A 26020-nucleotide genomic window follows, 5' to 3' on the forward strand; every position below is an offset into this window, starting at 1 on the left:
AATAATAATAATAATAATAATAATAATAATAATAATAATAATAATAATAATAATAATAATAATAATAATAAAACGTAAAAAATAACCAGAAACCCTGTTTCCCCTCTCCTTCTCCGATCGTCTGTTTCATCTCATCTCCGCCGCAATTCCACGACGGCGACCCAGCCCTAGCCGCGTACCCAAAGCCCTGCCGTCTGTGCCAATTAGATCTGGCTTTCAGATGTTTCACAAAAACCCTCACGAAAAATAAATTTTGTATTCCATCCTTCAAGTTGAATGCTTCAAGTTGTGCACATAATTCCATAATCTGTAAGTTTTATTTCTTCAATCCACGGATCTCTCTCTCTCTCTACTTTTTTTGTGAACAATTTGAATTGAGTTGTATAATTTGAAATGTAGGAGTCGCTTAATCACTGGAACAAGGTTTTTCTGATGGATGTAGGATTCCTAAATGCTGCAATCCTGCTCACAATTGGTATTTCCACCTTGATTATTGCCCGGATTTTCTATGTTATCCACCGGAGCAGCAAACCCCTGTATAATAAACCACCAGGACCTCTCAGTACCCTGATAGTTTTGGGTTCAGGTGAGCTAATTCTTCGATTCATGGCTTGTTCTTATCCGATATTTCGGGGCCTGAAAATTGAATTCGTGATGATTGATGAGTGTTCTCACATTGGAATGAATTTTATTTTTGTGTTCCAACTGTGAAGTTTACTTCATATTAATTTGTCGTTTGATCCTAATCCAGGTGGTCACACTGCAGAAATGATAAACCTACTGGCTGTTATGCAGATGGATAGGTTTAAGCCGAGATACTACATTGCTGCTGCAACTGATAATATGAGCCTTCAGAAGGCTCGTGTGCTGGAGGATTCTTTGATGGACAAGGTGAAATACCTGTAGCTAAATAGCTTAACTCTTAATGCTGTGGAAGTGTATGGTTCGTTTTGCGTCCGACTCAGGCATACCAGTTTTCTAGTGAAACACGAGTCAGATTGTCAGACTGGAAGTCTTGAAAATATTCCTTTTTTTTTTAATACGTATAGTTCGGGTGTGAAATGTGAAGGTTTGTGTCAGTGATACAATAGAAGGTTTGCTATGAACTTGAAAAGTGTCCACATGTGGCAATTGATAGGAAATCAGAAAAGGAAAAAAAAGAAAAAAATTAGGCTGCTAGGACATTCTGAAGATCCTTGAAATGTCTCGTTATATTTGCTGATGATTTGTAAATGGATTTTTTTGTTAGGCACAGGTTGAGTTGGGAGGAACTTCCCAGTTCATGCAAATTTACCGTAGTCGTGAGGTGGGACAGTCGTACGTAACTTCAGTCGGCACAACTTTAGTTGCTCTCACCCACGCCTTGTGGCTAATGATCAAGATCAGACCTCAAGTGGTATTGATATTTCTCACACTCACTTCACTAAGCTGATACTCCTTTTTAAGTTTTTAGTTGTTTTGTTTGCTTGATTTAGTATTTTTCTTTGCAGATTTTGTGCAACGGGCCTGGAACTTGTATCCCGCTTTGTGTAATTGCATTCTTTTTCAAGGTCTGTATTACCCTGTTAGACAGTTAAGCCTTATTATCCTTAGGAGGCATTACTTGGTGCATGAGTTTCAATAAGGAAACTTCGATTACTTTTTTATTTTTTTTGAGAGCAGGAAATTGGAATTACTGATCAAGTTATAACGCAACTTTCAGGTATTTGGAATCAGGTGGTCATCCATCTTCTATGTTGAGAGCATTGCTAGAGTTAGGAGGCTATCATTGAGCGGATTGCTCCTATACAAACTACGGATGGTTGATCAATTATTTGTGCAATGGCCACAGCTGAAGAGCAAATATCCTCGAGCTAATTACGTTGGTCGTCTTATGTAATGACCTCCAGTGAGGTACTTCCTAGTGTCCTGTTTATGCATTTTAGTCTACCTTCATTGCCTTTGCAATAAATATCAAAATTTTGCAAGTAATGCTGCCACTCCTTAACTTGGGAAGGTACTTTTATTTGTGATCAAATTTAAAGATGTATGTGTGGTTCGAATAACTCATTTCATTAACAGTTGTATATGACATTGCATATGACAACTCGTTTGCAAATGGTGTCTAGACTTCTAATTCTTATCATTTTTGCGGCATTCTTTCAGGTGGTGCACTTTTTATTGCAATGGTTTTTTAACGAGGACACAGTTTGCTAACTCGCCATCACTTCGCAGAGCTGACTATACAGACCTGACTACACAAAGCTTCGTCTTCTTTTTCTTTCTTTTTTTCTTTTAGAACAAAGTTCATTACATATGCTCGGGGCAAAATCACCATAGAAAAACTTGGAAGTTCTGAAGATGAAAATTTATGATTATTGCTCATGACCTGCCACATTCTCATAGTATAACTGTCTAATTAAAGTGTTGATGAATTCAGATGTATGACACAAGTGTTTTTACTAATTCATGTGCCAAACTTTAATCTGACACTGTAAAATGTTTTTCTAATAGCATAACTGACTAACTGATAAAACTGTCTCATAGCACCCGAAAAAATCAGCTCTCTCATCAAAAACAAAAAAGAAAAAAAAAAGTCTGTTATGATTTAATGTCCATGGATTCCAAGGATTTCATTGTTTGCTTGCTCTTGAACTCCATTACAGCTTGATCAAAGGTGCTTCTAACATGCTGGCATACAAGCATTTGATCCTGGCAAGAATCTTTCAATACCTCACGTGCTGGGTCACCTACAACCAGCATAATACAACACAAATCATTTTTTTAAACAAATGAAGCAAATTAGAAGACACCTAATTTTACAAGCCCAATTGAGAACATGTCTCACTTCTTCTCTTAGAATCATTCCCAGAAGATTTATTGATTTTGAAACAATTTGAAAAGGATAGCATTAATTAGATGCAAATACGAAATAAGAATCGGGTTTTTTTTTCTTTTCCTTTTTACCCAAAATAAAAAAGGATTAATAAATTTTACCAGTCGTCTGTATTCTTATGTTGACCCGAGCATCAGAAGGATGTGGTATGCTGTAACCACAAAATGTTACTCTTGGACTGCAAGACAAATTTCATATTCCCTCATTAGTAACTTCATGAACCAACAGATCCCCAAAAACATAATCAATTTAACACAAAAAGTCTATTACGAAACTAGATATTCATGAAAGGCAGATCTACATTAACAAACACTAAATTCTATTTTAAATACTCTTTTTGACAACCTACGTATTGCCACGCAAAAACACTGTGCTCACCTTCATATGGACACAAATACCAGCATCACATATCCCCAAATAGACGAAAAAACAGAGACAAACAAACAAAATTGAACTTTCCGTATACCTAAATATGAAAGACCTTAAATGGAAAAGATGAATGAAAAATATGTTCTGAAATATGTTTAATGAGTTTATTTTATTTTTGTAAATTAACTAAAATTATGGATATAACAAAGCGCAGATCAATGACATTACCCTTGCTCGTATTCAACTTTTATTCAGTATATATAATAATATAAATACATACGAAGATGGTTTGAAGAACTCACTCTTGATTAAGAGTAAATCTTATTGAATTTGCTAGCGTGTGGTCTTCATCCGTCATCGAGAACGTCCCTTGTGAAGGATCGTTGAATGATCCGTGTTCCATTGATACTGAATAAAGGAATATACAGCAAACATTCATTCAGCAAATGGATAGTATAATCAGCTAAAATAAAACACAGATATTATTAAAGAGGTCAGTCACACACACACACACACACACCAGTTTCTGTTCATGAAAGGGAAAAAATAAAATAATCAATAAACAGTAATACAAATACATACATAGTTCCCCAAGATTAAAAGTTTAATTCGGTTGTTCATTAGGTTTTCTACAAATCGAGAATAAAATTATTGAGAAACAGTATAAAAGGGAAAATCTTCACAAACAAGGTTTGAAGATTTGATACTAGAAAAAGTAAAAAAAGAAGCGAAAGAATATAACCAGCGAATTAGATTTGGATTATGTTTCTTCTGTGCCGAAAAATTCTTCCGACCTCTTCTCTTCTTTGCTGTTCTTCTGATTATGGAATGAAGTAGCCGTCCAAATGAGAGAGAAACAAAGTAATCTAGGTTTTATATTTCAATAACCAAACGGCGTCGCTTCGGGGCACTACTAAAAGGGTAAATTCCCCTTTACCCCCTTGTACTTTGGCTGGATATCACTTTACCCCCTTCTATTCTCAATTGCATCGATTTGCCCCCCTCCCTTGAAAAATTGTCTCAATGTGGCATTCGCCGTTAGTTTTCAAACCATTGACTTTAACACCGTTTGATTTCAGTATGAAAATTACTAAAATATCACCCCTCCAGTTTAAATAATTATTAAAAAATAAAAAATATAAAAAACAACAAAAAATAAAATAATAAAAAATTTAAGACAGCGAGAAAACATAGTCCACGACGCCAGCCACGAATTTTTTTTTATTTTTTTATTTTATTAATAATTATTTGGGTAAAATACACTCACACCCCTGTGATATGCTTAAATAATTTTAAGGTCCCTATGGTATCGATAATTACACTCACCCCCTGAAATGTAGTTAGAAACTCTAACGGGATAATGCATTGGATAAATTATCCCGATAGGGCTCTAATGGACTATTACTTTTAGCTAGTGGTGGAGATAACATAGAGTTATGTGGTGATATGGCTCCCCCAATATGTCTTAAATCACTCATAACTCTTTGTTGTCTCCACCACTTCCTGAAACCAATAGTCCCTTAGAATTCTATCGTAATAACGCATCCAATGCACTATCCCATTAGAGTTTATAACTATGTTTCAAGGGGGTGAGTGTAATTATTGATACCACAGGGACCTTAAAGTTATTTAAGCATACCTCAGGGGTGTGGGTGTAATTTACCCTAATTATTTAAACTGGGAGAGGTGCCTGTTTTGTAATTTTCAAACATAGATCAAACGGTGTTAAGGTTAAAGGTCTAAAAACTAACGGCGAGAGCCACATTGAGATAATTTTTCAAGTACATTGGGGAAAATCGATACAATTGAGAGTAGAAGGGGATAAAGTGATATCGAGCCAAAATACAAGAAAATCGATGAATTGAGAGTAGAAGGGGTTAAAGTGATATCGAACCAAAGTACAAGGAGACAAATCAATACAATTAAGAGTAAAGGAGGTAAAGTGACATCCAACCAAAGTACAAGGGGTTAAAGTGAAATTTACCCCTACTAAAATTAGGGCAACAAATCCTTTACTCACAATCCGAGCCGAAACCGACTTGTAATTATATAAAATATTATAAATAAAAATAAAAATATGAAAGAACCTCTTATAGATTTATAGATTTATTACATCAACCATTTGTATGAGGATGGATGTAAGAAGTTTACAAACTACAAGGGGCTGAATATCATTTCTAAAACAATATAAGGATTGTTTTGTAATTACTTTTCGCCTTAGGGAGGTAATTGTAATTTAGCATAATCAATATTAGCTATCATCTTTCAGTTTACAAGACCAATTTCAGAAACGTGTTCATCATCATCACAAAATCTCTTATTTTCTTCCTTGATCTTCAAATCATCAATGTAATGCTGATACATATAAGAAACAAACCCCCAAATCGCCAGCAGCATCGCCATCGCCTTCACTCCGCTCATCTTATCCCGGAGCAAAACCACCGCCAAAACCGGCGCCACCGGCAAACCTAAAATACTAATCACATTCGAAAACAGCGACGAGACCTGGAATATCAAACCAGTGCAGCCGACGATGAAAACCTGCCATGAAACCGCCGTCCAGAACAAGTTCATCACGTAGGACAATCGCCCTGATTTATAACCCTCCATCTCTGCACTCAGCTTCCCCCAATCCCCACTCGCGAACAGCCCAATCAGAATCGCACACGTGGCGACCAAGCTCTGGTACACCGTCAGATCGACGACGGCGCGAAGCGTCTCCTTCTTTATGATCCTCTGAAACGCGAGCTGCGTTAGGGAGAGCATCAGAGCGTACCCTGCGGACGCGGCGAGGGTGCACAGGAAGCCTATCGTGAACTTGCTTTTCGACGCTTTGTTCGAATCTCCCGAGTCGGTTTGGAACACTAATAGAACAGAGGAAATGGTGAGGAGAACGAGGGAATTGACTATGTACGGAGTGAATTTCTGTTTGTTGAGGAAGAAAGAGAAGACCGCGTTGAACCCTAATTGGGTGGCGCAAATTAGGGTATAAGTGGTCACCGGGAGATACTGGAGTCCGATTGAGTACAACATGCAATCCGCGGCGAGAAAAACGCCGATGGTTATGTAGAATCCGACGAGAGCGTAAGGGAAAGGTTTTTTAGCCGGCGGCGGCGGCGTGGTGCTTGATCCGGTGGTGATGCGGTTGTTTTTATTCAGGAGTTGAAAGGGGAGAAGAACTGGGAAGCCGACGACTTGTACTAACGTGGCCAGCCATTTGCTGCTTCCGCCTTTGTCGAAGTATAATCTGCCGAGGAGTGTGCCGGCTGTTTGTCCGGCGATTACGAAGAAGGCGTAGATTAGCATTTGAATCCACCATTTGTACTGTATGAAACTCGGCGAGGAAGAAGACGACGTCGTGTTGTTGTTTGGGGATTTTGCCGCTTCTGTTTTTGGACCTGGTTAATTGTTATTATTATTATTTGAATTGTTATTAATCATGATTTATAAACAAATCAATGAAACAGAGAACACATGTAGTATACTATTACCGTTGTTGATTTCTGACGGCAGATGTTGAGCTTCTCCCATGGCGGATCAATAAAATGAATTTAAAAAGTTGAATCAGGAAAATACAGATGACTGTAGAGTTGGTTAGAAGAAGTAAATTCCAGCATTTATTGAGAGAGGAGGCTGTATTTGTATTTGTTTATGTATGTATATCTTTATAGTGGACAACTTGACTGAAAATGGCAGATGTCAAAATCAGGCTTTATAAAGGAACCTAATCCTCAGTCCCCGGTAATTGGATTTTGTTACTTTCCAGGTTTTTTTTATTTTATTTTTAATAATGCGTTAAAAGTTGAAATATATAGCTCATCTTTTTTCATAGTCCAAGTTTTATAGCGGCTGGTTTGTTGGTATTTGGAATCGGCATTGCCGTTAGAATCACTAATGTTACCTTTCTCGTATAGTTGGCAATTTATCATACAAAAATGATGGTTTACCTAGTACACATATATACGAGTTATTATAAGAGTTTATGTATACGTGTATTATAGTTACTAATAATTCTTTTGTCAGGAAAAAGAAAAACAAATACAGCATAACCACACTAGATATCAGTCAACATCACGAATTGAAACATAATATGAAAGAAGGCAAAAACGATAAGTCTCAACACAAGAAATAAATTCAAATAAGACAAGATTATGTGGGTTGAAATGGAGTATATGAGCTTTGAATACATTTATTAATACCGCCTAACATTTTGAATACCTTCTTATCCTTTACAATTTTGATTATATAAATTGTTGAAATTTGTTTTTAACGTTTTCAGAATTTATAATTTTATTTTATAAATATAGATACATCTATATAGTAAGATACGACTCAGTGAAGTAGCTGGTCAAAGATATCAACTTGATACTTTACCTTCCTTCAATTATTGGATGTTTCAAGTTTGAACCACCTTGGCCTAAAGTCAAATCCAAGAGATGACATAACAGAGATGGAAGCTGATTTCCAATCAGATTTATCATTGAAAAATTGATCATAATATTCACACCTGCTACACAGGGTAACTCTTCACCGTTTATTCACACCCATGTTGGTATGTAAATGAACGGAAAAGATCTAAACGGTGCGTGTAATGTACACACGTATATAGTATACCAGTATACCAGATGCAGTGATTGTATCAGTCCAATGAAAATTTTCTCCATCGAAATTGCTCAACCATTTAATCAGAAGATAGTGTCACCTAAAAACACCGTAATCCCCCCGTGAAAGAAGGGAGGATGTAATATATATATATATATATATATATATATATATATATATATATATATATATAAAAGTTAAAAGAAAAAGGTATAAAACCGTGGAATCGACTTTCTTACAAAATACTTGCAGTTTTTCTTTTTTTCATTTAGTATAGCTCGAGGGGCAAAACTGGGTATTTATACATTCAAGTAACAGCAATTGAAGATGCATTGTCTGAAATGCTCTGCTTCCACTTCCAGTTCTAGAATGTCCAAGTACGTTCTTTTTTCTCCGTATACTTTTGACTAACAGCATCCAAATTCACCACCCTGTACATTTATTACATCCATCCAACCAATTGTTTATTGATCTGTTGTCATTGGACTAAACAATTAACCTCGTAATTATGAGGTTCGAAATTCAATAACCACCATGCCTAAAAAGTTTTCAGCACTTTTTAACAGTTATCTATATAGCCTGAAGTGAAAAGATGATTGGATAAAGAGCTTACTCATTATTGAAGGACCTGAAGAAGAATGAATGATGTAAAATATAAACACACTGAGATTGCAGCTCCGGCAACGAAATTGTAAAATAGCTTCCTGTCATCTCTTGTCGGAATAAAAGCCGACTTGAGTATGTTGGTCAGCTCAAAAAGCCGATATGATATCTGCGGTGGTCAAACATTTAACAATTGTTCATCAATTAAAGTGTCTTACAAAAGTCAAATGTCACATGCGAAACAAAGATTCACTCACCAAGACGTAAACGGCAGTTGTGAGCATGAAGTTGAGCATAGGATAATCCGGAATAAAACAGAGCAGCCACTTAGGCTGTCCGTTGGGCACATTTGATCTGCGCGTATATTAACAGAAAATGGAATTAAAGGAGTTGCCCACAAATTTTTATTTTTATTTTTTTGTAGAAAATTTAATTACTGTATAAAGCGTGCCACTTGTATGCAGTGAATCAACAATAGTGAAAAGTGACGATAAAAATTTCAAAGGTTAGCTTACATACCTCAGCCATATATGAAACTGGGAAATGTAAGTCTCCAACGTAATTTTGCCAAGCCACCTGGTCACAAAGAGCACTTATATGATCTAACTACCAGGATTACTTACAAATAAGTCTAGCAGAAAAGCCAAAAATTTCAACTGTGAGAACATGTAAGAAGGAAAGGTATAAAACTTACGCAAAAAGGGTCAAAGAAAAATTCCGAAGCTGCTGACTGAAATTTCGCAAGCAAATATAGACACTGAAAAAGATAACAGATAAAAGAGAAGCAAATTAGAGGACCTCTTGAAAAAAAAAATCATTAAGGGCACAAGATAGAATGGCAGTCTTGCCAAAAAAAGACAATACTTTCATTAAACCAAATGAAAATGGAAAGGAAATCAATAAAAAAATCAGTACACACGTTATGGGAATCCACGAAGTGTAAGGATGAAGCTTGTTATACGAAACTTTGTCCAGTGTGTATATATATTCATACCATAAATAGCCAGCCTAAAAACAGACAAAAGTTTCCATCAAAAGAATCATCTCAGCACAAAATCATGAATCATCAAAACGAAAAATCGCAACCAAATTACGTGACTCACAATTACAGAGAGTGTGACGATAAATGTTTTGATCGCGCGTCTCCTCTTGCTCTCAGCCTCCTCCAGTTTCTCCAGCCACTTCTCAACCTGCAGTCACAAAACCATATGATAATGTTTTAATTTTTTTAATCCAAAACAGATGATAATTGTAAGTTCATGGCTAGAGGCATAAAGGTTAATTCTAGACATTACATTGGGGTGAAAATAGGCAAAAATCATCCCAATAATCCAGATATATCGATCAAGCCCAGATCTAAAATGCCACTCATGTAACCGTGGAAGATCCGGCTTTGCAGGATCACTGTATCCTGTCATTATGACAAACGATTATCAGATCTTTAAGGTTCAAACATGAAAATTAATTTATTTAATCAGATTAATAAGCTTCATTGAAACCAGAAGTTATTGATGCCACTAACCTAACAAAAAGGTGAGAGGACTCCATAAAATTTCGAATACTCCAGGAATTTCCCATATCAAGATAACCACAAAAAAACACATAAATATTTTCAGAGCCATCACTGATCTTTTCTCATTGTAGGTGTGGCCTATACCAAGGGCTCCATACACCATAAGTGTAAAGAGGGTATGCATGGGGCAGATATAGTATAGCATGTAGTCGTTGTTAAGAACAATACAACAGAATGCAACGAAAAAGTTTAGCCTCCACATCATCTGCATAGAGAGTAACATATAACTTAAAATTTCCATTATGAAACCAAAAAGTGGAAAACAAAGCACCGCTTGCTTCAGCGACAAAAAGGAAATGGAAGATGTATGTTCTACATTGTCACCTGAGCAAATCGAGCAACACTAAAATCTTTCCTGATGTAATAATAAGAGAAGTTTCCAAAACCAGTCATCCAAACATATGCAGCGATGAAAACACGAATCGCGTTGTACATCTCCGTTGCAGCAAAGTAATGATACATCAGAAACAGGACCTATTGGAAACATGGAAGAAAAAGGGTACTATCAGAAACTTCTGGGAAAAAGAGAGAGAGATGTAGAAAAAAATCCTGATCGCCAAATAAGACTAGTTTTCCCCTCGTTCATTTTGGAATTGAATCAAACCCAGATGTTGGAGATGAAATACCCAGCCCATTCAAGCGTTCAAAGTTGCATGGAAAAATCAAGACATGGTTTATGAAATTGCTTGCCTGCATATACCCTTTCCACTCTTCAGTCTGATGACGGTTAAGATAAAGTATGGATTTCCCAGAAAATCCAGACTTGTCGTTATGTTTCTTGAACGAAGTCATTGCTGATGTTATGATAAGGAGAGCATACAGAAAAAGGAACAGATCACGGTTGTAGCTCTGTCCGACAAGAAAAAGAAAAAAAAGCAGGAAATTAGTTAGGTATATGCAGACAGAGTAAATGGTGAAATGAAAAGATAGTAGTTACTGTATGTGAGAAGGTATTATTGGACCTATTTGATTTGAACTACACTTGTTGTTACTTACAAAGTGAAAAAATGGAAGTTGATAAAAAAAATAACTTGGTCTAGTGTCTCTGCGTAGACCGGAAGCATCACTAGAATTAAATTAATGAGATTAAACAAAATAAATGTGTACAAACTTTAGACAGAACGACAGAACTAGCAGCGAGAGATATATATATGCTACAGGAAATAATGCTTTTCTTTTAGAGATTCTTGTATGGATGATATAGAGTCATGTTAATCTCCGGCGGAACTTGTTTGACAGAGTACATTTAAAAAATATGGTTATAAATGAGAGCAATCTATGTTGATAAAATGAATAAATAAACATTAATTCTCAAAGTTAAGATACAGAGTTTTGTTCAAAAGCAGTTTGCAAGGTTTGTCTACATAATAAAAAAATATCACAAAACTCAGACAGTTGAAACAACTGATAAAGAAAGAGCACCTTGGTTGAATCTGCGAAAAAATTTGTGCGGTCACATAAGTAGAAATAGAACAAAATTCCCCCAAATTCAGCCCTGCATAAGATTGAAATATCATGGAAAAAATGTCGACAACTTAAATGATGCAATCAATATGATCAAAGAACTCACATGGCCCTTAAAAGTTGTCGATTTTCCATCAAAAATGAGTCATCCATCATCACAAACCTAGACAATGGTGCCAAAAAAATGGTAAAATATTCTGTAAAATTAATCAAAAAGCACCCCGAGAAAGATACCATTACATTATATTACAACAGACTGACCTGATTAAGTTTGTCTTAATGGATGGACTGTGCGACTTTCCAGACAAAGATTTTGTAAGGCCTCCTTCCATCAACACAGTTCGTTCATCTTCTTTGATTGTTTCACTTTCTAATTCAACCAAATTGTTATCTGAATGACTGTTACCATGGAAGCAAATTGTATTGCGTAAGAAGATAACCGAGACAAAATAATAATCTTCTCTATTTTAATTTAGTGCATGTCAAGTGATTTTAGCAAGCAGAAACAGAATTTTGCAAATGTCCGTAAAACTTCGTTATCTGGTGTACATGTGAATAAGGATATGATATGAGAAGCAAAAAAGTGCTCACACTTTGGAATGGGATGATGACTTTTTATATTCCAACCACTCAGAATATATCCACGCCACAATGACTGGAATGACTCCAAGCAAAAATGACACCTGGGAATTGATTGATTTAAGGAGGCAATAACCATATCAATCAGTAGATACGAGGAAGAATGGCAATAAACAATAATCAAACAGCAAACCCATAAATGCTGATGACACCACTGGCATGTTGCTCAATGATTGAACGAAAAATTAGATAAGACATCAGATAGATCATCAGTAAAAGTGTGACCAATTGTCGAACAAACTCAACCTTATTTTTGCAATGCTTAAATTTTGAAACGGATACATCTTAAAAATCAAATTGAAACACTGAATCTACAACTACGTAGGGATGTCAATTCCAAGTGACAATGCTGACAATCCAATGATCTAATTCTACAACTATCTACCAAGATCCTCATATGCAAGACACGTTCTGAAAACAGATGGCATGCTTATTAGTTTTGGAAAACAACTGTGGTAGAATTTTATGTCTATCATTTCACTACTCAATATTTGCTAGTTCACTTCAAGTAAGGACACTTTCTAGACAAATAGAAAGCCATAAGACAAGATATTATCCGCTCTATAATCAAGAAATGTGACTAAATTAGTTATAAAGATGCTTGTCCGTGTAGTTATTCACTTTGTACAATGTACACTAATGATTTTCCAGTCACAGCTTACAAAGAGTAATAAGATCAAAGAGTGAGAAAGTTTACAGTATCGTTCTAAACATGGTTAACAATATAAGTAAATGATTAATAAGATCATCAAATCCAGCTGTTCCCTAAGAAAAAAAATATCCTCAACAACGCAAGTTTTCTAGCGTAACGCTACTTCTACTAAAATGTTAATGTACCAGTGCATAATGGTAAACTTACAGAACCACTAAGAGAAAATCACACTATCAAACACCATCAGTAAAATATTTTACTCTTCTACTTGAAATTGTAGATCTCTTCGTACTACTGATACCAATTTAACAACACATCACATTTACCTAGTTCCACCAAAGCCAAGCACCAAGTAATTGAAATAGTTTCGAGAAAGTAACCACTATCAATTTTTAACAATAAATTAAATGGCAAATAATTCATTCGAACTACAAATCATAACAGTATATCAATAATTTCACATAGTGCGAAGATCTACATCGAAATTTCACTCCACCAATCACACATAAAAAAATCCCCACAAACACCGCCAGTGAAGAAGTAAGCCAAACAGTACATAAACAACACAACCGCATCGAAAACGCACCTGTCCAGCTGTCACAGGTCCAGAATCCACCGCCATTCCCTTCGCCCAATGTGAAAAAATTTAAAACAAATCAAAAAAAAAAAAATCAAGTGATCGAATACGCAAATCTACAAAATTCTCATCGATCGAGTGAAATGCGCGACGATGTAGCGTATATATGCACTGTGTTTCGGAAAGAGCACGAACAAGCAGGGGATTTATATGAAATTAGGAACCCTAAATTGAAATAGGGAAAAGAGATCTGAAGCAACAAATTGAAGAGGGGGGAGAGTGGGGAGCAGCGAGTGAAGCGTGTGTCACGTCGTCGTTTGCTTGAAGAAATGATAATAGACAGACTTCCGTCCAGATGTCAATTTTATTTTTCAGACCAACCAACCGTCAATGGTAGTTGCCGTTTCGGTTTCCTCTGTATCTATTCTTTCCTTTTTCCTCTTTTTCTACTTATAATTAATATTTTATTTTATTTTTCTAGAATATATACTAGTATAACACCAAATTAAGAATCTGATAATTAATATGGTTTTTTTCTAAATTAGGGAACATAATAAATTTTAAATTATTTTCAATTAAAGAAATTATTGAAACGTTATGATATTATTAAATAAACATGTGTGTGTATTGTTGAAAAATGTCCAATAGTGGTTCGATTTAAACTTGAATCATAAAAAAAAACATATGATTGTTGTGATATATAAATGTATATATGTATATATGTAGTATATGTATAGTCATGATTAGGCATTTAATTTAAAGTGATCGCAACAAGTAAACAACTCTCTTACCAAATCTATTTAATATCAACATTTTTTTCTTTATTCTGCCTAACTCAACCGATTTTCTGTTAGGTTGTTTGAGTATAAATGAAGCAGCATTATTTTTTGGAAGGCTACAGCCTACAAACGAAGAGACATGCTGTATATTCCAAGTAATTTTTTCTTAAAATGTCGATTTTACCCATACGGACGTGGCATTTCTTTATACTATTTTTTAAAGGAAAAAATTACCCTTCGTGAGCGTTTACAACAATCTTTACTTGTTCTAAAGTAACACCGTAGCAACTTTTTAGTATACCATTACTCATCTGAAGGTAATTTTGTCTTTAGAAAGTAGCATTAAGAAATGCCACAGTTGCAGAGGTAGAATTGATATTCTTAGGGAAATATTAAATGCAATAAAAAGATTCCGTGAAAAACTACACCATAAGAGGGTCGGTATAAATTGGAAACAACCGTCGGGGCAATTTTGGTAATTACGGATATGCGAGGGTATTTTCGTAATTTAGCATCGGTTCAGGGAGTTTTTTTTTTTTGTTTTTTTAATTTACCCTATTATGTATGATGTCATTGCTTACGTTGTCAAGGGGTGCTTTGTCAATATCAAATTAACTACGATGGTCACACTTGATTAATTTACCAAAACATAATTGTATGTCGATGGGATATTATATCATATATATTTAGGTAGAGTTGACTTTCAAATATATTAAATATGACATGCAAGTGGTTCACTTTGAAGTGTTAGTCAACTTTTAGAGCAAAGAAATCACACAGGCTAAGCTAGCTATATATGGCTGATCTCATCTCCAGAAGCTTCTACATTCACATTCGTACAATTTATAATATTTTTTTTTTCTTTTCGAAACTCAGTTTAATATTAGACTGCAAAGAAAACGATGTTACACCGAGTGAAGTACAAATGATAGACCTTTTCCATTCATATACACACACATCCACATTGACGTGTGTAGAGTAAAATTAAAAATTCACCAATATAACCTTGGTCGAGTATAAACATATAAAAATGGGTAGTTGAAATTGGGCCTCTCTAGTATCAACTAACTAAAGATGATAGGAGATTTAGTATTAAGGAAAAGCTGATTTTATTTCATTATGTTCTCATATTTATACACACAATAGATGAACAAACTCTAAACAAACTAGCTACTAATAATCCTCACATATAGGAGATTTATATACAACTAATATGCTAAAGAATAGGTATGAGGGGCCATTTTTTTTTCTACAACATGTGGCCCAATGTTTTTCAAAATTAGGACACATTTTCAAGCTATTTCACAAATACAATAATGCGTCATTTATAATGACGCGTTTTAAAAAATTGACATGTGTCAAGTTAAGATGTGGTCCGGATTGTATTTTTCATATAAAAAGTTTTAAATTTGTGGGCCCCGCTGTTAAAACAATTCGGATGATTTTGTGGGTGGGTCATGGGTGTGTTTTATGGAAGGGGTTGGTGGGCCCCAGCCACATTTCTATATTAATATATATATTTCTGTAGGTTGCTTTTCCCTTTTTTTTTTTCATTTTTAATTTTATTTAAATAACTAAGAAAAAAATAATTAAATAAACAAATATTTATTTTTTGTGTTTAGTAATTTTGAATACGTAATTACAATTTATTTTGTTTTTTAAGCCCTAATTCAGAATTTGATCATCGATTCTAAAATTCCAAAACATTTTGAAAACTTTTCAATTTTGAAAAACAAAATAATAATATATTCTTTAAAATTTAAACCCATATTCGAATTTCTGAAATTACAAAATAATTTAAAAAATCCGAAACAATATATTATTTTCGATTTTTTACAAAATACAAGAAGTTTTCAAAATTTTAAAGATATTTTTTTCTACTTATTATTATTATTATTATTATTATTATTATTATTATTATTATTATTATTATTATTATTATTATTATTATTATTATTATTATTATTATTATTATTAATATCTAAAAAAGTGGCTGGGACCCACCAAACCCTTCCCACAAAACCCCACCCACCACAAACCCACAGGCCATCTGAAGGGTTTTATCTCACGGGGCCCACAAATTTAAAATTTTTAACTTCAATTTTTTATTTGAAAAATACAATCTGGCCCACATCTCACCAGGACACGTGTCAGCTTTTTAAAACGCGTCATTATAAATGACGCATTATTGTTTTTGTGAAATAGCTTGGAAATGTATTCTAATTTTGAAAAACACTGGGCCACATGTTGTAGAAAAAAAAATGGCCCTAGGTATGAGAGTTCACATCTTTGACAAAGTCTTCTTCTGTAATACTAACTAGGGATAGTTGGGCCCGATTGGGCTTTTCTTTATAAGAGGGCCTAATTGGGCTTTCCCTTGATCACAATGTGAATCATGCCCTAATTAATTATCGTTAAATTACCGTTCATGAGTACTAATCTGAACATATTATTATTATAATTAATTTATAAACGCTGGAAATTAGATAATAACAACTCAGAAATTATTGTATATATAAAATATAGGGTTATATATATAAAAAAAAATGAAATACTAAAAATAAAAATAAAAAGAAACCCTAGGGTTTCAGGGCTCATGTTTAGGAATTATATCCTGCAAGAGTGCCCCATAGTCATCAAACTGTTGGAACTGCTGAATTTGTGTGCTTACAAATGTTTGTTGTTGTTGAAGAGTGACGTCATTGCTCGAACCATAGCCGTAGATCTGATGATGATGATCTAAGGGTTGACGTTGATTATTAGGGATGAAGGTATTATAATTACTGATTGGTCCTGCAGCTTCTGCCGGAGGTGAGAATATTCCGGCGGACATGTTTCCACGGAGAGTTACCGGCAGATGGTGGTTGTGCTGGCCTTCGTAGGTGGTGATGACGATCGAAGGGTCTTGGAAGGATCGCTCCACGTGTTTCTTCACCCCGCATTTCTGGGTTGTGCACCTGTAGTAGCTTCTGCAACATTTATTTATATTAATTATTACTTTAATTAATTTGTATAATCAGCATTAATTAATTAAACTAGCATAGATTTTAGAGACCTGGGAAAAGAGCTGTTCTTGACAGCCTTCTGTCCGTACTTTCTCCATCTGTAACCGTCTTCGAGATGATCAACCTCACTCTTTGTCATGAACGCAAATCTCTCCTCTCTTTGCTTCTTCTTCTTCTTCTCTTCTTTACCACTTTATATATATATATATACATATATATACATACATATCAGTCATGATTATAATTTTATATGTATAGTACTGGAAAAAAGAAGGAGAAAATTGTAAATTACTCTTTCTTGGAGGTGGCGTCTTCTGCATCTTCTTTCTTACCCTTGTTTGAATCTTCTTCACCTGCGGCGGTGGCGGCGGCCGCCTCTGTTGACGATGAGGAAATAGGAGAGTTGGGAGTTGCTGGGGTTTGATCACCACCACCTCCCGCCGCCGCCACCGCCGCATCGGAAGACGCGGCGAAGGCACCGGAAAATGAGTTCTGATCGGCGGAAGAATTGGATCCGTTAAAAAACCCGGGAAAGCTCATTTGGTACGACGAAGAAGGATCAAACATCTGCGGCGGCGGAGGCTGAAGACGATTATGATCAGCCGACGACGAGAAGTAGTTGGTGGAATCATCATCATCGTGAAAGGTGGTGGCGGTGGTGTTGCCACCGTGAAATGGTTGGTGGTAGTAATACTGTGTGTAATCTTCAGACATGAAAAATTATGTGGTGAGCAAAGAGAAAGAAGAGAGATGAAAAGAGAAGTGGTTATACATACACAGTGGAGAAAGGAGAAGAAAATTGAGCTAGTTTGACAAGTTTGTTGTGCGGTGCTGCTGTCTTTTATTTAAGATTTGACCAGAATAATATTACCTTTTTAGTGGGCCCCTTTTTGAATAATAATTATTTCTTTTTTTTTATTTTTTTCATTTTTATTATTTAAAATATAATAGGGGGATTAGACATGCTTCCTGTATTTGATGCATTCTTTCGTGCATGTTTTATCCTAATATCATATATTGATAAATATAACAATTGAACTGTATTTTGAGAGAGAAAAAAGTCAACGATTGTGTTTTTATTTCTTTTGTGGGTTAACAACAATGTTTTCAAAAACGGATCGGCTATAAAATCCGGACAACTATTTGGGTCATGTGTTTATAAGGTTTAAACGGTTTAACTCGGTTTTTAATTTGTTTTTAATATGCTATTATTTTATTAATTTGAATGTTTTAAAAATATTATTTTCTTTATATTTTTAATCTCTCACTTATTATTTTCACTTTTATCTACTCCACCTCACTTTTTACTATATTTTATTGCTTATACTCTATATTTTTTCCATCTTTTATTTTTCTAATCCGGCAATCGGCCACCCCTATTTGATCACTCATGATCGTATCCGACAATTCTTCGACCACTCATGACTAGATCCGGCCACCCACTACTAAGTTTGTGAGGTTCGCTCAAATCTAGCAACAAATAACCAACTCAGCGGTGATTCGAGATGTTTTGCTCAAAAATCGGGTTCCTTGACTGACTCGTCGCTTCTCAGATTTTACCCTGTTGAACCGAATTTTGTCATTTGATCCCAATTTCCGATTTTTCCGGTTCTAAATGTCAGACCGGGCTGCTTTATTTCCAGGTCGCAGTCGAACCGGTCCGGTTCCAACATTAGTTAACAGTCATCAAATTCGCTATATATAATAGAGCGGCCAGTAATCATGGTTCGGGGTGGACACGTGTCCCCACTGGTGCACCGCCATTTGACCGTAGTCGACATTGACAGCCACGTGGCATATGCTACTTGGTTGACTAGCTGCCTTCTTGCCCGTCTGAGCCAAAGGGTCTTTTTTTGCATGTGGCTAAGGTTAGGCAACGTCTTTTTAGTAAATTTATTTACGCTGAAATTTTGATTTTGACTTTGTCCCTTTGTATTTTGTTTATATATATATATTATTTATAGATGTTCATATTTTATTCGACCAAATTATAATAACGAAAATAAAATAAAAATATAGACGTTCGGATCCGTCGTTTGATGTAAAGTGATTGGCAACTACCAAATTTAGCTAACTTTCTTTCTTACCAAACATGCTTTTGTCCATTTTGTAATGGGACATAATTATTGGAGAAGAGACGATTTGATTTTATTGTTTAATTCGAACTTTTAAAAGACGTACGTATTTGAGCTTTGTTTGATAAACAACTGAATCGAATCCAAACGAGCTTTATAATCAAGACAACACTAATCGAGATTGAGTATCTTGATTCTTTTATGTATGTTTTACCGTTTCTTTTTTAATCAGACTCGAGTTCAAGCCGAACTTCGTAGCAAACGAAAAATAAGTGCAAACGCGAAACCAATTAATTTGCGAAAAAAGATACAACATGTCAGGTTCATGATCAATCCAAATGCTCCAATTTGCAGGTGATAACGATTTGTTTAATTTTTTTCTAAAATATTGTTGACCAAATCAAAACAATTATTTTATGATCTATTTACATTTTTCTTGAAGAAAAAACAATGCCGAAATATACACGAAATTGTTCAAATTTATTATGATGATAATTCAAAAGTAAATTAAATAAATGGAACGAATTAGGGAGACTAAACGTTCATCCTAAAAAAATAATTAAACAAATCTCAAATAATAATAATAATAATAATAATAATAATAATAATAATAATAATAATAATAATAATAATAATAATAATAATAATAATAATAATAATAATAATAATAATAATAATAATAATAATAATACAGTAGAAACTTGATAAATTAATATTTGATAAATTAATAATCTCGCTTAAATAATAATTTCTTTTGTATCGACTCTATGTAATATACTAAATGAGTAAATTCTTAGCTCGATAATGTAATATTTTACTAGTATCAATAGTATTATTTTACCGACGTTGACCTGTAATTTGATTTGGTTTTCATTGACCTAGAAAGCCTCTTAGGCCAACAGTCCCAAAATTATTATTTGCCATCTATCTACTCCACTTGGAATGTTTTGAATCAGTCAAAATTCCCAATTTTACTTTTAAACCCTTTTTCTTTCTTAATTTATTTTACACCTATCGCATAAATAAAATAATTGGACAAATATTTATTCTTTGTAATTTTCTATTAAATACTGAATTGAGGTTCTTGCAATGTGAAAAGGTATTGTAGTTTTGATTCCATCACGAGTCCCAACATTCTTGACCAACCTCTGATTTTTCTCCATGTTGACTTAGCTCAAGACTACTTTGGATTCAACTAAATAAACAATTTGGTACTTTAATAATAATAACAATTTTAATTTTAATAATAATAATAATAATAATAATAATAATAATAATAATAATAATAGAGTATTTTATGGACCATACATAAAAGTGATAAATGTGCGTTCTAGCTTTAATAATACCGTTTCGACTTCAAACGTGATTTTGATCATTTTTAATTCCAAATTTTGCAAAACCCGAAAAATGAAATTGTAGTATTCTGAGTTAGTTTTCAACTTTTCTAATCCAACTTGAATCACAAAAATTGGATGTCGAACGAGAAAGATATACATGAATCAATGGATATTGCCCACAACTTTGATGTATTGAGGTATTAAAATTCAAAATATGACTCAAAGTCAAAACGGTATTAGTAAAATTGAAACGACATTTAACATTTCAGTTATTGTTAATAGGGATAATTAGTAAAAAAACCCCAATTCATTTACTTATATCAATGTGGATATACCCTCATTTTCATTATCATTGAGAACCCCCTTAATTATTTAATTAAATTAATATTAATATAATTATTAAGTGGTATACCTATATTATCCTTAATTTTTCAAATTGCCGTTCTCAAATTCCCATCATCTCTTCTCTTCTTTTCTGGAATCGAAACTCACTCGGCTCGATGGCGGCGGCGGTGAATTCATGACGAAGGCAGCGCTACATCTCAACAACGACAAGGAAGACCCCTTTCTCTTCTTTCTCGAATTGGGAATCCGACAGATGTGGGGCAAGGAGAGGACGAAGCCGGCTCCAGATCTCGACAACGACAAGGCGCCGCCGCCGAATTTAGGACGGACGGCGGCCTTCCGGTTTCCCCCCCTTCCTTTCCGAGGGATGAGCAGATCTGCTGGTATTTTTTTTTATTTTTTTTTGTTCTTTCGATTTTTGGAAGCATTCCTGGAATCTTCGTCGGAAGACCGCCTCCACCACCGTTGTAATGGAATAGATTGACCTCGAGGAGTAGGTATTGTTTGGGAGGCTGGTTTGTTGAAATTGTGTTCGTGTTACTCAAAAAGATATAGTTGTTTTCGTTACGGTTGTAGTTGGTTTCAATAATAGTCGTTTTTGTTGGTATTTTTGGTGTTTTTTTTTGCTTTTGCTTTTGTGGATTTCAATAATTTGTAGTTGATTCAATATAGTTATTTTCGTATAGCAATATAGTTGTTTTTGCACAACAATATACTGTTTTCATTACTTTTTAGTTGGTTTGACTAAATAGTTGTTTTAACAAATAGTTGTTTTGGAGATGTTATGATTAAATAATTAGTTAATCTTACAATGGAAATAACATAATATATAATTAATTTAATAAATTGTGAAACTGATGTATCATTGTTTTAATAATAGTCGTTTTAATAATAGTCGTTTTATCGGCATATAGTTGTTTTAACTGAAAACTAAAATAATATAGACTAAGAATATTTAAAGAAAAATATTAAAAAAAAATAAAAAAAATAAAGTTTTTTTTTTAAAATATTATTTTTTAAAGAAGAAATAAATAAAAAAACGAAAATTAAAATTAAAATATAAAAAATAAAAAAAATATCAAACTAGTGGATAATGGGTAGTGAATAGTGGGAGGGTAAATTTGAGAATAAAAAAAAATGGGTTTCTCACTAAGAGCAACTCCAATGGGAGATATCAAAATGGAGCATTAAATATTCATTTGATACTTGATATAATACTTTGATACTTCTTGAAAAAAAATTCACTCCAACCACGAGTATCAAATAGATTATCAAATTTTAAATATATGAATAATTATTTTTTTAAATGCCACGTGTCAAATTGTGATAGGTTAATAGAGTGGTTATATTTTTGATACCTCATTTTCCAGGGAGTATTTTTGCACCTCCATTTAATGCCTCCATTGGAGAAGGTTTTTTTAATTTTAGAGCATCAAAATGGTAGTTTTTTAATTTGATACCTCATTTAGTGCCTCCATTGAAGTTGCTCTAATAAAAAAAAAAGGAGTTGGCTCCATCCTTATTAAAATAATGTTAGAGGGGGTTCTCACTAATAGTCCCTTGTTAATAAGATAAAAACGATTTTGTAGATACTACACTCCATGAAATAATTGATGCAAGTTGGAGGGGTTGACAGGGTCGTGCCGCAATTTTCTCTCATAATTTCTTATTAATTAAATTAATCAAATAAAATAGTTTTAATTAATTAATCCCATTTTTCCTAGTCAATATTTTGCTCTTTTGTTCACAAGTCAAGGTCATTGAAAGATCCTTTCACCTCATCAATATGTATGATACATAGTGCACACATCCATATATGTATGACAAGATCTTTAATTAATTTACAATCTTATGACAAAATTTTAAATCAATTAAAAACAATATACAATTTTGTCAACAAAAGAAAAAAAAAAAAGAAAGGCCTTTAACTAAATAAAACCTCCATGCTGATATGAAATATCTGACCAATCAAAAAAAACTCACCTGGTTAGAAACTATTACGACAGCCTCAACGGTCACAAAGATGAGCTATAAAGCTTTGTTCCGAGATTGTACAAGATGCAATGCATCGTTCTTGGCTCGATTTTTCAACTGTCTATTATAACACCTCGTGCCCCTTATCGTGTACTTACAAAGAGGCAATTTTAGTAATGAAAAACCGATTGTATGAAATCAATGATGATTTTCCATAAGATCGGTGAGAGAGATCTTGCCACAGTTGCCAGCATCCAACCGTTCAAACTGTTTACATATCTGCAAGATATCTGTCTCTGATACTTTGCCCATCTCCTTTAGCTTGTATACTACATATTCTGATTTACTGCAATATATCAACATAAATTCAGAAAAGCACAAAAAAAAAAAAAAAAAAGGAAAAAAATGTCGAAGAAATACTAAGAAGAAACATAAGCTGTGTCTACTTCTCCAATACTTTGTTTATGAACTTTTCCTCTGTCGGTTATGAAATCTATCTTAGGGTGATTCTGACTGTTTACCAAAGATATTTCGCTGTCTTAAGTATTGTAGTTCTTTCGAACACTCGTTCTGCAGGGGTAGATATTATAGATTCGGTAAAACCAGATGATTTTATTGTCGTTCGATGAATTTGTTTGGTGTTTGTTTAAATAACAGTTCGGTAAGAGTAGAGGGCTTGGAGAGTCTTGACTATCCTGACAACCTGTGCAGCAGAAACATTTTACGGAACACCAGGATTTTACATGGATGTATCAAGTTGCATGGAAAAACGTAATGACAACCTGCCAAGTGCAGTCAACAATTTACTTAACCCGTCCTTAAATGCATATAGCTTTCAGACAACATTTTTAAGTACAGTTCAGTTGAATTTGAAAACAGAAAGATCTTCTCCAATATAAATATATGTTATCAAGAACTTCATGGCATTACCAAGACCTAAGTTTATGAAGTAAGGCTACCAACTTTCAATATCTCATATCGAAAAACATAAAACTAGCGTTCTTCAACAGATAGTTTGGCAACTAATGTTCTTCGACAGATGAAATCATAATATTGATAGTCACGCATAGTTATGCTACCAGTCCTATACTAAAACAAGAAATCCAATCTAGCCTTTTTTTGGAATTGCCTCATTTAGAATTCCCGAGAATTAAAGCCAATGCAAAAATTATCATTATTTACTATCTGCTACCTAGTCTTAAGTTACATTCCAATATTCCGACATGCAGACCTCTTTTTTGAAGAATTATTATTTTTTATTTTTTTTAATCACAAACAAAGATATTAGGATAGAACTGCAGAATTTTGCCCCAGTAAGCTATCTTGTACAACAACTATTAGAAGAATCAGAAACCTTGACAAGTAACTATTAGAAAAAAAAAACATTAACCTGGAACAATAACCGGATTAAAACGAGCAAAGATAAAGAGAGCTTACGTCACAAAACCATTGTTGTCAATATCCGCCGCTAGAAACTGAGCCACAGTCATATCTTGGCCGAGCACCCACTTTACCATCCTCCTATGCCGCTTGTCCACTCTCGCCTCCGCCAAGTAAAGGAAGGCTCTAGCCACAGCAAGTGTCGACACAAGCAACCAAATCGACGCAAAAATCCGACCGGTCATAGAATTAAACGCCCTGTCACCATATCCAACAGTTGTAACAGACATAACCGACAGATAAAACGAATCCAACCAATCGAGCCTCTCCACAAAATGCATAACAGCAACTCCAACCCCAATACAAAGAACCACTACACCCAAAGCCAATGCTACTTTCATTCGAATCCTCATTCGACCCTTCTTCACATCAATTATATACGATCCAGGGTCATGAGCACTCTTGCCCTTAATAGTCTTCAAAAGATACGATTCTTGCAAATCAAGCATATAACTAACCATCCCACTTAACAAGATATCCACAAAACCAAACCCCACAAGCACAAATGTGATCGAAAACAACTTCGTTACAGTACTATCGGGGGTTATATCGCCGTACCCGATCGTACACATAGTCACAATGCAAAAGTACAAAGCATCAACCACAGGGTGCGTTTGGGTTGCTCTGAAATCATCCCTGTTAAAAGAATATATAACCACGCCAAGAGTCAAGTAAATGATCAAGAGAATAACACCCTGCCTCACAATTGCGGATTTACCGAATTGGGGCGGTTTCGGGTCCGAGAAGTGGTCGATTTCGTTTATCGTAGCCATGGCGGGTGCGGTTTTGGACCTGTGAAGGTTGCTCCTCCAGGCTGGGTAATTGGGATCAATCAGCCATGATGACTGTTGGTTTTCTGGATCGAAATTCGAAGTTTGCTGATCGAAATTGAACCTTTCGTTTTCAAAATGGGGTGCGGAAAATTTGGGGGAGGAAAGAGATAGGGTTAGGGCATCGAGAAGGGTAGAGGAGGAATCTTTGAGATGGGAAGATGAAGCTGAAGGGGAGCCGAAGATAAGCATGTCTTTGAATTCTCTGGACGTAGGAGTGAGGGGCAACGGCGGAATGGTGATTTCATCGTCTTCCGGTAGAGGGCAGAGTAACGACGGCGGCGGCGGCGGCGGCGGTGTTGTAGGTTGCGTTCTCCTGGTGCTAATGTAAGATAGGAGTGGTTCTTTCTCCATACGGAAAGCTAGGGGCTCCCGGCGGCGGAGTCGTCGGAATATTTCAAAATTCTCCGGTGGTTTTTTCTTCTCCTTTTTGTCGTGCGGCGGCCGGAATATTAGAAGAATCTCCGGTGGTTTAATTGTAATTATAGAGAGTAGCGATAGTTTAGAGACTTTATGGAGAAACGGAGTGAACGGAAGCGTTGATGGGAAATTGAAGATGGACCGAGGAACCAAGTGAATGTGTTAGGGCTTGTTTGGCTATATCATATCACACAAAAATGGTTTCCATTCTTTTCTTCCGGAAAATATTACTCCATTAAATGTATATATTCCAAATTCTATAATAAATTATATTTATTACTTTGATATATACCTATACAAATATTTAATATTGGCATCATAAATTGTATTTATTACTTTCGAACCCAACTATATTCGGATAAATTACACTTCACCACTATTATAATTGCAATGTGTCATCGGTTCCTTCTGGACACCAGGTCCGCTACCTTAACGGGCTGTTGAGTTACCATAATTTACAT

At 34.7% G+C, this 26020-nt stretch overlaps 6 protein-coding genes across 8 annotated transcripts; 1 reads left to right on the forward strand and 5 right to left on the reverse strand.

The window, feature by feature from the left end:
* The first annotated feature begins 45 nt into the window (after positions 1 to 45).
* Positions 46 to 2471, forward strand: LOC105968925 (UDP-N-acetylglucosamine transferase subunit ALG14-like protein). Of its 3 annotated transcripts, none has more exons than XM_012993624.2 (7): positions 46 to 309; positions 400 to 586; positions 752 to 891; positions 1250 to 1396; positions 1491 to 1550; positions 1703 to 1893; positions 2146 to 2471. In XM_012993624.2, exons 2-6 carry the CDS (start codon positions 433 to 435, stop codon positions 1877 to 1879), a joined length of 678 nt encoding a protein of 225 aa, XP_012849078.2. In that variant the 5' UTR covers positions 46 to 309; positions 400 to 432; the 3' UTR covers positions 1880 to 1893; positions 2146 to 2471. The 3 variants fall into 3 exon arrangements, with proteins under 3 accessions (XP_012849078.2, XP_088667827.1, XP_088667826.1); XM_088811701.1 differs by having other exon boundaries at positions 61 to 309; positions 1256 to 1396; XM_088811700.1 differs by having other exon boundaries at positions 61 to 309; positions 1703 to 1892; positions 2134 to 2327.
* RPC14 (RNApolymerase 14 kDa subunit) lies at positions 2423 to 4162 on the reverse strand. Its single transcript, XM_012993625.2, has 4 exons — positions 3987 to 4162; positions 3547 to 3652; positions 2977 to 3053; positions 2423 to 2729 (listed from the first exon to the last, which is right to left on the reverse strand). Exons 2-4 carry the CDS (start codon positions 3645 to 3647, stop codon positions 2581 to 2583), a joined length of 327 nt encoding a protein of 108 aa, XP_012849079.2. The 5' UTR covers positions 3648 to 3652; positions 3987 to 4162; the 3' UTR covers positions 2423 to 2580.
* A 1228-nt stretch (positions 4163 to 5390) lies between these two features.
* On the reverse strand, positions 5391 to 6929 carry LOC105968924 (putative purine permease 10). Its single transcript, XM_012993623.2, has 2 exons — positions 6736 to 6929; positions 5391 to 6642 (listed from the first exon to the last, which is right to left on the reverse strand). The coding sequence occupies exons 1-2, from the start codon at positions 6773 to 6775 to the stop codon at positions 5510 to 5512; spliced, it is 1173 nt and encodes a 390-aa protein (XP_012849077.2). The 5' UTR covers positions 6776 to 6929; the 3' UTR covers positions 5391 to 5509.
* Positions 6930 to 7878: 949 nt separating this feature from the next.
* Positions 7879 to 13777, reverse strand: LOC105968967 (protein REDUCED WALL ACETYLATION 3). Its single transcript, XM_012993682.2, has 16 exons — positions 13364 to 13777; positions 12078 to 12169; positions 11748 to 11885; positions 11593 to 11649; positions 11445 to 11517; positions 10713 to 10871; positions 10347 to 10496; positions 9972 to 10227; positions 9745 to 9860; positions 9553 to 9639; positions 9369 to 9457; positions 9144 to 9206; positions 8969 to 9025; positions 8707 to 8803; positions 8460 to 8618; positions 7879 to 8277 (listed from the first exon to the last, which is right to left on the reverse strand). The coding sequence occupies exons 1-15, from the start codon at positions 13397 to 13399 to the stop codon at positions 8463 to 8465; spliced, it is 1626 nt and encodes a 541-aa protein (XP_012849136.2). The 5' UTR covers positions 13400 to 13777; the 3' UTR covers positions 7879 to 8277; positions 8460 to 8462.
* A 2851-nt stretch (positions 13778 to 16628) lies between these two features.
* Positions 16629 to 17932, reverse strand: LOC105968413 (uncharacterized). The gene is made up of 3 exons (XM_012993038.2): positions 17431 to 17932; positions 17189 to 17329; positions 16629 to 17102 (listed from the first exon to the last, which is right to left on the reverse strand). The coding sequence occupies exons 1-3, from the start codon at positions 17850 to 17852 to the stop codon at positions 16721 to 16723; spliced, it is 945 nt and encodes a 314-aa protein (XP_012848492.2). The 5' UTR covers positions 17853 to 17932; the 3' UTR covers positions 16629 to 16720.
* A 4734-nt stretch (positions 17933 to 22666) lies between these two features.
* LOC105969145 (two-pore potassium channel 3) lies at positions 22667 to 25806 on the reverse strand. Its single transcript, XM_012993888.2, has 2 exons — positions 24307 to 25806; positions 22667 to 23215 (listed from the first exon to the last, which is right to left on the reverse strand). The coding sequence occupies exons 1-2, from the start codon at positions 25491 to 25493 to the stop codon at positions 23068 to 23070; spliced, it is 1335 nt and encodes a 444-aa protein (XP_012849342.2). The 5' UTR covers positions 25494 to 25806; the 3' UTR covers positions 22667 to 23067.
* Positions 25807 to 26020: the final 214 nt, after the last annotated feature.

The sequence above is a fragment of the Erythranthe guttata genome, chromosome 13 (assembly GCF_056151865.1).
Source record: "Erythranthe guttata isolate IM_541 chromosome 13, IM_541, whole genome shotgun sequence".
NCBI lineage: Eukaryota > Viridiplantae > Streptophyta > Magnoliopsida > Lamiales > Phrymaceae > Erythranthe > Erythranthe guttata.